Below are 12,552 nucleotides of genomic sequence, written 5' to 3' on the forward strand. Positions count from 1 at the left end.
AACTACCTTGACTTTCCTGCCCGGGCCCACGGGCCCACGTCAACGTTTTAATTAAAATATATTTTCATACTAAATTATTTTAAATTTTGTCAATGATTATTTATCTTCAAAATTATGTAACTTTTTGTGAAATCTTTGTAATGATTCTTTATTTTATTGGTTTTTTTTAATAGATCGATCATTTAGAGTTTGTTTGAATTGATGAAACTAAATGGAGCGGATCGGAATAAGATAGAATAAAATGGTATTTCATTGTTTGAAATTTTGATTAATTTAAAAACTATGGAGCGGAATAGAGTGGTATGAATTTTATTCCATTACATACCACCATTTTTCTTCCATTCTAATTTGGGCGGAATGAACAACTTATCTTATTCCGTCTTAAAATTTTCAAACAATGGAATGATATCTTCGTTCGACTTCACTTCATTCCGCTCCGTTAATTTTATTATATCCAAACATTTACCCGTTCCACTTCACTTCATTCCGCTCCGTTAATTTTATGATATCCAAACATTTACCCCCTGCAACAATATAGGCATGTTTTGATTTATCCCCTTAAAAAAATACCCCTTATAATTTTGGAGTACCCCTAAGCGTGTAAAAATCAGAGTGCTAAATAAAAAAAAAACTTTTATAGAGTGTAATTTTTGCCATATGAGGCGCAAAAGACTTAGAATTTTAATGTTTTAAAAAAAATTTAAAAAAAAAAAATTTAAAAAAAGATAAATTAAAACACGTCTATATTGCAGGAATAAATAACTATTAACTCTTACTTTTTATATTGTAATATGAATTATAAAATTCTTCTTCGGATTACAATTTTAGTCCCGTAATATTATTCCATGAAACATTAATATCAGAAATTTTATTGTAATATGAATAACACTTGAATTTCAATATATTATTTCTACCTAATTTGGTGGTAAACACTAACACCTATATTCTTACTCCGCATTTGCAGTAGTTGACATCTCAGCTTCACTTAAAAACCCCTAGCTTTATTTCCAAAAAATGAAATTGAATTTTCCATTCAAATTTATATACATACACATGCATAGTGCACATAAATACGTTCTTGCATATGTATGTACCTAAAAATATAAATACCTGTGTACATATATTAGCAAAGAATCAGTTTTACATTACACAAGTTGGTGAAAACTAAAATAATTCAGAGAAGAGTAAAACATCTAAGCACCAGCAACTTCTTGAGCTTGTTTCAACTTCCCTTTACTTTTCGGAGTCTTCTTGCTCACAGCAACCGGTTTGTCTTCCGCTTCAGTTTGGTTTTCAATCCTAACAAACACTGGTTGAGGTTGAGCCATGACCTGGCCGCCCTTAAGTCCACCCCAATTGGTGTCTCTCTGCAAAACAAAACATCTTAAATCAAACATCATAACAGAATTTATGTGTATGCGCGGGCACATGTGTGAGAGATAGTAGATAGATACCCAGTTTGCTGCATCAAATTGGTCCTTGGAATAGCCAAGTTGTGCGTATATTCTCCAACTCAAGCTCGGAGTAACGGGAGATAGTGCAATGGCGATAATTCTCGCCGTCTCTAATATAATTACAAGGTCCTGCTCCAACATCATAAATGAAAATTTTCTTGCTTAGTCATTTGCTTATCTTCAATGCAAACGAAAAATAAGTGACATATTTATTAAGCTTATCATGCTTGGTTAAAAAAAAAACAAAGTTCAATTGTTGATGACATTATATGAAAAAAAAAAAACAAAAAACAAATTGGTTACTGTAAGAACAGAAACAAGTGTTTAGTAGATGAATGATTTCCTCCTATGGGGTTTGAGGAAAATACCTTGGCGGCCGCTTCAGAAGCAGTGTCTCCTTGTTTAAAGAGAGACCAAGGAGCACGCTCATCCATGTAGGAATTACCAAGATTACCAATCTCCAGAACAGCCTCACAAGCTGATGTCAGTGCGAGATTTTCATAGTGAATACGAGCTTTATCAACCTGCAAATGTAAATATTGATCAAACTCCGGCAACATATGCACAACTGTGGATAGATGTATTTAAATATGCGAAGTTAGCGATAGCATAACCTCAAACGGCTGCAAACGGGTGTCTTTAAAAGTAAAATATAGATATTACATAATATTTGTTTCCTAGAGGCTTTACCAGTCTCACTACATTGTCCTTGAAGGCATTTCCTTCTGCAGCCGTAGTGGAATCCACTACCAGAGTTGATTCACAGTTCTTTTTCAGAAGTCCTAGAGTACGATTAAGAAGATTTCCTGTCAAGATACATATAAAAGTTAGCATTAGAATCATCGTAAAAATTTAAAGCTAACCAATTTGCTGTTACTGAATGTTACAAGCGATGAAAGTAAGGCTCAAAGTACCAATTGTATTGGCAAGATGTGCATTTACAATATTGATGAAGCGTTCCTCTGAATAGTCCCCGTCATTGCCAAATTCCACCTCTCTGAGAAAGAAGTATCTGACTGCATCTGTCCCAAATTTACCAACCAAATCGTTTGGCTCAAGCGTATTTCCTAGTGACTTGCCCATCTTCATGCCATCCTAACATTTTCAAAATAAAAAGCATTGCTGCATGAAATAAAATTTAAATAAGAAACAGATTTATAAAACTTTCTTTAATCATAAAAGGCCAAATTTAGTTTCTGGTCTTCTGCTGAGATCCGTTTTTTATTAACAAATTATTGTAAAGCATTAATGCAATTTAACAAAACAATATAATTACTATTATTTCTCTTAAAGTTTATTTTTTTCTTTCATCACCTCAATGTTAATAAACTCATCATTACTAAACAATAATTTATTAATATCATTACCAGACATAAGTATGGAAAAAAATGGCCTAGTTATCAAAAGACAAAAAAAAAAAAAGAGGAGGTATAATTTCTGTCCCTGGCGTTGCTCAGATTTGACACTAAGCATTTCTTCTAAATAACAAACAGAGCTTAACGAAGGTCAAGGTACTACTTACTACCAAGCTACCTCAAGAAGAAACATATGTTAATAAATACGTTAGTACAAGAAGAAACATATGATAATAAATACGTTCGTACAAATACCTTTGTCAAGAATCCATGGCCATATACCATTTTGGGAGGGCTTAGCCCAGCAGACATTAGCATAGCCGGCCAATAAACAGCATGGAAACGTAAAATATCCTACAGAGGAACAGAATCATTAATGAAATAACGAACCTGAATGCTTTGCTATTATTTATGCCTTCTCCTTTAATCATAATCATAAAAGAAAATCCAATGATTCATAAATATAGAGGGTTGAACAAAACCATCACAAAAATAAAGATGGATTCAGGGGTGCAAGTGCCCAGATTGAGAATACCAAGTAGAAAAGAATTCTAACAGAACAAACATGATAGCCTTTTTTCCTAGTAGTTGGGGTCGACTATGAGAGAAAATTGTGACAAGTGGATAAAAAAGGCAGCCAAAAGAAAGAAAATAAAAAGGAATTATGACATCATTCTACTTAACAAGTTCAGAGTAAAGCAGTTGTATATTTCACAGTTGAGAAAAGGAAAATGACAAAATGTATGTTAAGAACAGACACACACGCTTGCACAGAGAGAAACTTTAAGAAGAAAAATAGGAGGGAAAAGAAGAAACATACCTTACCAATCAAGTGCAGTGTAGCTGGCCAACCTGAAGAAACAGCGTGTAGCAAATCAGGTTGTTCCTGGTCATCAGCTAGTGCTGATATGTAGCTGCACAAATATAAGAAAAAGGAAAACAAAGTATTCATCAAGTGCTTGATAAGGTAATTGACAATTCAATCAATGAAAGATATTATACAATATAGCAGAAGTGTGAATTTTTCTTAATCACTTTCCACACAAATAATTATGCATGATTTGAACTTAAATGTATTTCACTAATGTATTTCCATCAAACATCGAAAATGTTAAACAGAAACTGAAAGCTTGTAGAATAGAGACAGGGAAAGTTAGAGAAGCACAAATTATTATAAAATAAAAGCTCTTACCCTAGTAAAGCATCAAACCATACGTATATAGTCTGAGTCTTGTCACTCGGAACAGGTATGCCCCAATCAACCGATGCTCGGGAAATGGAAAAGTCTCTCAGTCCACTTTTGACCCAGGTTTGAACCTTGAAATTTGTATAGAAGATATTATTTTTAAAGAAAACTCAATTGAAGTCTCCTGAAAGAGACGATATGCAGTTCATGGAACACCTTCGTAAAGCATTATTCCACTTTTTTGAGGGAAGGAAGCAGGGGTAAGGATGTTTTTAAAACAAGCCAACGAAGGTGTTTTTTTAAATCATATAAATTTCTTCCATTCTGAATAGTCTCAAATAATTCAGAATGCAGTTAAATAAGTTCTGAATAGTCTCTAGTGAATGCAGTTAAATAAGTTCTGAAAATAAGTTTTAAAATAGCTTGCTTGAATTGCAGTATGTGAGAAATGTAACAGACAAACAAAGGAAACTTGTATATAACACGAATAAGAGAAAAAAAGCAACTCTATATTCCTTTACCTCATTCAAACGGAAAGTCGGCTGCACAAAACTTGGATTTTTAATCAAAAGTTCTTCCAATGACTTCTGATATTTTGATAGCGCAAAAAAGTAATTGTCCTCTTTCCTTGAAACACAAGGCTTTTGGTGGATCGGACAACAATTGTTCTCAAGCAGTTCCTTCTCATCCTACGCCAAATAGCAATACATTCTTAAAGTTAAAGTATGAAACTAGATGAGAAACTTAAAGGAAGACAGTCAAAATTTTACCATTCAAAACAAAGTGCTTTTATAAATAAATAAATAAAAAATTGTCATTCTAAGAGCTATAACCTTATATTCCTCACAGCTGACACAATAAATTCCCTCGTAATCAGCTCGGTAAATGTCACCATTGGCAAGCACCCTTGAATAAAATTCCTTTACAATTGCTTCATGCTTGCTATCAGTTGTTCTAATGAACTTGTCATACGAAATATCTAGCTGCAATAAACACAAAACCATAAATAGCCAATCAAAATTTTGGTCCTTGAAATTTGAAGGGTCGAGCAATTTGGTCCTCAAATTTACGAAATAGCAAACTAATTAGTCCCTTAAATTGAAGAAAATCAATCAATTTTGTCCTTCTATAAAAATATTTTTTACTAAACATCTACAAAAACCATTGAAAGACCTAATTATTGACCTAAGTAGTCTCTTGCTACATCAAAACAAGCATACAACAACAATCAAGTCTTATCCCACTAAGTGGAGTCAGCTACAAAGATCAACTTTCGTCATAATGTTCTATCCAGGACCATTCGTTAATCATGAGATATTTCTTAATAACTTCTCTTATAATTTCTCTAGGTCTTCCTCTAACTCCAGTTGTTCGACTTCTCTCTTTTCTCCATCTGATCTACTCGCCACTCTTTATAGTGCTAATATTGAAAAAACAACTAAATTGACATACATTATTCAAATCAAGGAATTAAATTGCTATTTCGTAAATTCGAGGGACAAAATAGATAAAATAGAAAAACTTGGGTGAAAAATTACATCTTTCCAAAGCGTCTTGTAAGCTTGTGAAATGAGATTACAATGGTCAGGTGGAGTAGAACCCTGAGCCATAGCAGCCGTTGCAATTTTCTCACCATGTTCATCAGTGCCAGTAATGAATATCACTTTCTTTCCCAATAACCGCTGTAAAAAATCAATTTTTCAATTTCAAATTTCAAAATCCAAACGCAACCTAGTTATCGAATTGAATGAAAGAGGGGTGGGTGTACCTGGAAGCGAGCAATGGCGTCGGCGGCGATGGTGGAGTAAGCGCTACCCATATGGGGAGGAGCGTTGACGTAGTAGAGAGGGGTTGTGAGGAGAAAAGGTTCGTCATTGGAGGGAGTGGGGGTAGAAGTGGTGCAGTTGCAGAAGAAAGCTCTTCGGGAATGGAAATAGGGTTTGGGTTTGAGATGAGAAAGGGTAGAACGGTTCGAAAGAGTGGAAGGGTTAAAGAGGAAGAGTGTATTGTGTAAGGAGAAGTGAGTTCTCACTGCCATTTCGTAACAGCTTTTGCTCTTTCTGCAGTTGTGTTCTGTTATTTGCAGATAACATTAGACTCATCCAAATACTAACATTTAGGATGTGTCTTAGGATATCTTTGGATCGACATAATTGATTATAGTAGAATTGAGTTTAACATAATTGATTTATATTTGAATACATTTATTTAAAAATGAGTTGAACAATAAATTTCAGTGTAAAAATTATCTAAAATCAATTTTTGGAGGTAGAAGTTATAAATTGTAGTTTCAAGTAGAATCAATTATGGAGACAAAATCAATTATACTTTTGTTCAACCAAACATCTAAAAATCACTTAAAATCAATTTTACACCTCTAAAATTCCTTTTGGTCATTTCAAAAGTTAAACCAAACATGCACTTAACCTCTATATTTATAGGCTTATACTAACTTCCTCCTTAAATATAAGACTCTATAGAGTAAATTGATTGGATATTACTCCCTCCCTCCCAAATTATAGGACGTTTTGGTCATTTTACGGGAATTAAGAAATACTATAATTATTGTTTTATGAGAAAGTGAAAAGATGTACTCCCTCCGTTCCTTTTTAAATATCGCTTTTGTGAAGAAAAAAATTGTTTTTATTTAATTGTTATTTTCAAATTTGAAAGTAGTAATGATTACATTTTGACAAAATTATCCCTATTATTTACTATGAGAGAGAAAAAATATATCAAAATGATTAAAAGATAGGGGTACTCTAGGTAAAAGAAAAATTATAGTTTAAAAAGTAACAATAATTATTAGCTTTCTTGTGTAAAATGTCAAAAAGTGACAAGTAAAAAGGAACAGAGGGAGTATGATTTTACAAAATTGTTCTTTAATAATTACATTGAAAAACGAAATTAGAAGAATTGAAAGAAGAAAGGGAAATAAATAGAAGAGGGTATATTAGGCAAAAAGTTATTAATGATGTATTAGGATTGTAAAAAGACTTATAATTTGAGACAATTTTGTTTAGTAAAATGACTTATAATTTGGAACAGAGGGAGTACAAGTTTGTATGTTTGATAAAAAATAGTTAATGCACTTTAAAAGTTGAAGAAGGTCTTATAAAAAGAAAAAAAAAACTAAAAAATGTCTAATAATTAAGGACGGAGATAGTATGTTTTTTTTTAAAATTGGCATTTAAATAAAATAAAAGGTTAAATATATCAACCCGCAATGTTGAGTTTTAGTTTTAATCTTTAATGCAAGGCCGGTAATTTGTGTTGGTATTTTAATATCACCTTAGTCCTAATACTATAAATAATAAGATTTAGCTGAAATATGTCACTTGAGCATGAGATTCAATTGAAATATAATACTATAAATTTTGTTTATGTTAGTATTATTCTTATTTTTCTATTATTTGTTACTTATGGATATTGTAATTTGATGGTCAATTAAATCAGAGACTTCAGAAGTTGTAATTCAAAATTAAAAAGTCAACAAAATTAACTTTTTAGAGGGAGATGTTCTCTCTTCTCTCTAGAAATTTCTCCCCCTAACCCTTTAGGGTTTGATGACCACCTTCCACCTTTATGGTGGCTTTCCTTTCCACCTTTATGGTGGTAACCTCCTGCTCTATTGAGAGCCTTACCCACTCCTTTTAACCACAACCACATGCTCTTTCTCAAACCAACTCATTCATCGGTTACTTCCTTCCCCCTCTTAGAACCACCGTGAAGCTTCTCTTTCTGTTTGTTGCGGCCACCACCAGAGCCACCACCACTAAGAAAAGGGAATTTTGCAGTGGTTGGTTTCACATCTCAAGGTTAACAACAGTCAAGGTACCTCTATCCTGTGTAGTTGTTTCAGCTCTGATGTCGACAACCATTCGTCCTCCTCCAAAACCACCTCCATGGATACTCTACACCTTGTCTCTGTCACATTTATTGGCTTATGCTTATGATTTTTCTGTTTATGTTTTTGTTATGTTGTGTATTTGTCTTTTGGCGTTTATGCTTGCACTCAAGGTGTTTGAGAAAAAGCCTCAAAAATATTTTGTGTCCTGGAGCAGCAGTGTCTACTTTTCTTCTACTCATCAATCAATTTCTGAATAGTTGATAAAAGTGGACAATATTGAGACCAATGATAGTCGAAATGCGCAAATACACATCAAAGAAATCATCCGTAATTGGATTTTGGATAAGACAATGGCTTCTCTTTTCTATTTTTCCATTGATCGTGTTCGGAAGCGAATGGATGCTTTGATGATTAGTTGTTGTTTCTGCCTCTGGTTTGTTTATGTTATGTTAACTTGTGATCACTCCATGTGTAAATTCGTCTATGACTTTGTAGTTTTTCGTTTTAGATTTGACTCTACACTTTGGATGGGGTATATCCTTTTTCAAGTGTCTCGTGAAATTTGTAATGGTTTGTTCTCTTAATCTAATGAATGCTTTACCTTTTAACCAAAAAAAAAATTGAGAAGTTGTAGTGTCCTTTCCCTTTTACTGGTTTTATTGGTTTTTGCTATAATATCTTTCTTGAAATATCTAAACTCTACACATTTCATAACATATGCTTCAAAACTTTTACAATAAGTGAGTGTTGGTAGTTGATTAGTTGATAATTTTAGAGAATTGTTTAGAAAGAAGGTTATGTCACTGATTTATTGGATGATGAATTACAAGATACCAGTTACCTATTTATAGGCTTAAGTCATCAACCTCTCAATAGTGGTGAATATTTTTACATTACTTTAATTCTTTCTAGAGTTCTCATGATAGATTAATACTATGATAGTTATAGGTTCTTTTTTCTTTTCCATACACTTATAATTCTAGATTCTTCTATCATATTCATACATATTATAGTTCTAGTATATTCTACCATTTTCATACATATTATATTTATGAATATTCTAGAAATTTGAAGCAATTTCAACACTTCTCCTTGATGCAAATTTTTGTGACTCCAAGCATAGCTCTTAGCTCTTCAAGTTCGAGTCTTATGATGATGTAGTAGCTTACATCATCTGGGAATTGGCTGGTGCTAATTAGTAGGAATTCCTTGTAGGCATGTTGTAGCAGCTTTGAGCTATAGGAAGACTCATTTGGGTCAGAACTATTCAATTCATCATTGTAGTAATCATTTTCATTTGTACTCTTACTAGGCTTACACAAAAGCCCACTAAGGCTTGCATCTTCATTGATAGGAAATGTTACATCTATTTCTTCAAAGTCATCAAATAGAGAAGTAGCTTTATCATCTTCACTGCAGTCTAACCCTTCAACAATCTCCTCTTCTAACCCATCCAATTCCTTTTCCTCATTAGCACAATTAGGTTCCATATCCCCAAGGTCTATGTTTCCTAGATAATGTTCCACAAATAAGTCTCCATTAATATTCATTGAACTAAAGTATGAAGCATAATCAACAACATCATCATCTTTTCTTAACAAAATATATCCTTCTTGAATTTTTAAGACTTTTGTCCATAACCTAAAACTACCATCCTTATACCCCAACCTACTCACCAAGTTCCCAATGATATCCATTGTCCAATTCCTAACATGAATCCCAGTTACAGTCGAGTCAACCCCCTTGTAAATGATTTCATCCTGATTAACCCTAACGAATTCACCCCCATGGTGAAAAGTATTCCAAATCCTGTGAATAAATCATACCCACATATCAAAAATGCATATTTCACATAAAATAAAACCCAGTAACACAAATATTTACGATTACCATTGATGAAGTTTATAAATCAACTTACCTGATACACTAGTAGCTTCAATGACAATAATTATGTCTTCATACTCGTCTTCTTCTTTGATTATGACCGCGTGCCACAATGTGTTTTCGTCTTCGTACTGAACTGTTGCAACTCTCGTCTTCATCTTCATAGATTTTTCAACTTCACATGAACCCTAATTTTTGAAGGGGGTATTAGAGAAGTATATATATTGTATTATGCCAACTAAGTTGTTTCAAATAATACACTAAAATGACATGTGTGTAAAACAATTAAAACTAAATGCCACGCGTGAAATAATGGTTGAATATTCCATGCCACCTGGATATTATGGGTTTCTATGAGGGAATCTACATAACATAAGGGGGTTTAAAAAAAACTTTACCATGGGTAAAACAAAAACTCGCTAACATTATAGGGGGTTCGTATATTTAACCCAAAATTATGTTGTTGAAACAAAAGATTTTTAAGAAAGGTTTAGAAGTTGACAAATCAAAAATTGAAATTGTTTCGTTTGTGAACTACAAATGAATGTTATAATTCTGTGAAGGAAATAAGTTGCCTGCAATATGCGCGTCAGGATGTCATGCAACATGTCTAAGACATCTTGTTCAATAAGTTTCCTACAATACGCGCTCTTTGGTCAATCAATTGTAATAATAAACTCACTCTTTAGTTTTTTTTAGGCAAAACATAAATTAAATGTTTCTTCAAGAATGCATTACAGGTATTGCACAAGCAAATATTTAAACACCATCCTCAAAGAGAAGTGTGATTTTTTTCTTTTTCTCCCCCTATTTTCCTCAGAAGAGACAAAGGACATAGAAACACCACCAAAAAATTAGCTAAGAAACAACAAACATGAGTCAGAACATAAGAACCTCACAGGAATCAATAAACCATCAGCAGATCCTGCCAGCATGCAAGATGTTACGCACATTCTTATGGACATTCTTCCACATCAGAGTGCAGCGGAACCAAAAACATGTTAGCTAAATCACAACCAAAATCACTGACTTATAATCAGCAACATCACATGACAGCTTACGAACACCGTTTAGAAGCAAAAAAATTTCTTGCCTATCATCATATCATTATCTCCCCCTAATTGCCTCAAAATAGGAAAGGGGTAACAAAAACATCAAGCTCATAATGGACATAAGTAACAGATAAGAAGAACACAAGAACACATACCACAGCAGATCACCAAAATTACACTTGGAGCAACAACTAAGATCGTCGACTTCAGTAGATTCGAGCCATCATAACATAACAGTTTTTTTAATATGTAAAAAAAATTCATGAGGTTAGTTGTTGTGCTTTCATGATGTAAAAAAATATCCCTTTTCACCTTACTTATTTATTTGGTCTATTAGTATGCTTTCAAGTTTGTTGAAGCAAGAGGCTTATGAAAAAGGATTCACGAGATTCAAGTTGCTAGAAAAGCCCAAATGATAAATGATATCTCATTTGTTCCTTGCTGATGACAATTTGCTCTTCACTCGAGCAAACTCAAATGAAGCTGACTACATCATGGCAATCCTTCAAAAGTATCAACATTCTTCAGGGCAAGTGGTGAACTTAGATAAATTGGATGCGTCATTTAGTCGAAATGTTCGTTATGAAGACAAAAAGATGATCTGTAACAGGATATGAGTAAAGACCGTGATGAGCCATTCCAAGTATTTTGGTTTGCCGATTGCGTTTGGAAGCTCAAAAGGGATATCTTTGCTCTAGTCATTGAGAGGGTGTGGAAGAAAATTAAAGGTTGGAAGGAGAATTTTCTCTCAAGAGCGGGGAAGGAGGTCTTAATAAAAGTTGTGGCCCAGGCGATTCTAAGTTACATAATGAGCTGCTATAAACTGCCTGAGACAAGCTTCTAGTAGATTGAAGCAATGTTGGCTAAATTCTGGTGGGGTTCAAAGCACGGGGAAAGGAAATTTCATTGGTTAAGCTGGGAGAAGCTAGCTCGAGAAAAATGAGCATGAGACATGGGTTTTCGTGGCATTAGGGACTTTATTACTAGTTAATTGGGAAAGCATTGCAGGCGTCTCTTAACAGGTGATCACACATTGATGGGGAAGGTTTTTAAAAGCAGATATTATCCTAGAAGTTCTATTGCAGAAAATTCTTTTGGCTTCGCCCTGAGTTACGTGAGAGGAGTATCCTTAGTGCTAGAGATTTAATATCCAAGGGTGCTCAATGAAGGATATGTAATGGATAGAAGGTGAAAGTTTGCAAGGATAGTTGACTTCCTGAAAATGCAGGCTTCAAAATCATGGGTTTTGTGTGTGGCCTAGAGATGGATACGAAAGTGACTGAGCTTATTTACAACGACTTGAGTTCTTAGAAGAAGGAGCCGGTTTTGTCTTGTTTTGATGTGGAGGAAGCTAAACAAATTACCAACATCCTTCTATCCCTCCGGCAACCAGAAGATAAGCTAATTTGGCACCCCAGGAAAAATGGAGAGTATTTAGTCTGGTCTGCGTACCATTTCAGCAATCTAAACAAATTGGCATAAAATCCTAGTCCCTCGTGCGTTCCTCGTCAAAAGATTTGGAAGCAAATTTGGCACTCTCTCATCTTCAGACCAGAATTCTCAACTTCCTATGGAGGCTTGCAAAAAAAATTTGCTCACCAAAGAAAATCTCCTAAAAAAATTACCATGTTAGACACTCTTCGTCCTCTCTGTCACTCTGTTGTTGAATCAACACACCACCTCTTCATGCATTATGAGTTTGCAAAACAAACTTGCTTTTATTCTATTTTGGGTTACCGCATCCCTGCTACAATGGAAATCAACGACTGGA

At 33.9% G+C, this 12,552-nt stretch overlaps 1 protein-coding gene across 1 annotated transcript; it reads right to left on the minus strand.

Moving 5' to 3' along the window:
* Window positions 1-1,000: 1,000 nt before the first annotated feature.
* Window positions 1,001-6,116, minus strand: LOC131631229 (methionine--tRNA ligase, chloroplastic/mitochondrial-like). Its single transcript, XM_058902019.1, has 12 exons — window positions 5,764-6,116; window positions 5,534-5,677; window positions 4,829-4,978; window positions 4,517-4,684; window positions 4,002-4,126; window positions 3,630-3,723; window positions 3,065-3,163; window positions 2,369-2,549; window positions 2,145-2,260; window positions 1,823-1,978; window positions 1,455-1,583; window positions 1,001-1,367 (listed from the first exon to the last, which is right to left on the minus strand). Exons 1-12 carry the CDS (start codon window positions 6,031-6,033, stop codon window positions 1,194-1,196), a joined length of 1,806 nt encoding a protein of 601 aa, XP_058758002.1. The 5' UTR covers window positions 6,034-6,116; the 3' UTR covers window positions 1,001-1,193.
* Between the last annotated feature and the right edge of the window lie 6,436 nt (window positions 6,117-12,552).

Source organism: Vicia villosa, unplaced genomic scaffold (genome assembly GCF_029867415.1).
Source record: "Vicia villosa cultivar HV-30 ecotype Madison, WI unplaced genomic scaffold, Vvil1.0 ctg.000794F_1_1, whole genome shotgun sequence".
In the NCBI taxonomy this organism is placed as follows: Eukaryota; Viridiplantae; Streptophyta; class Magnoliopsida; order Fabales; family Fabaceae; genus Vicia; species Vicia villosa.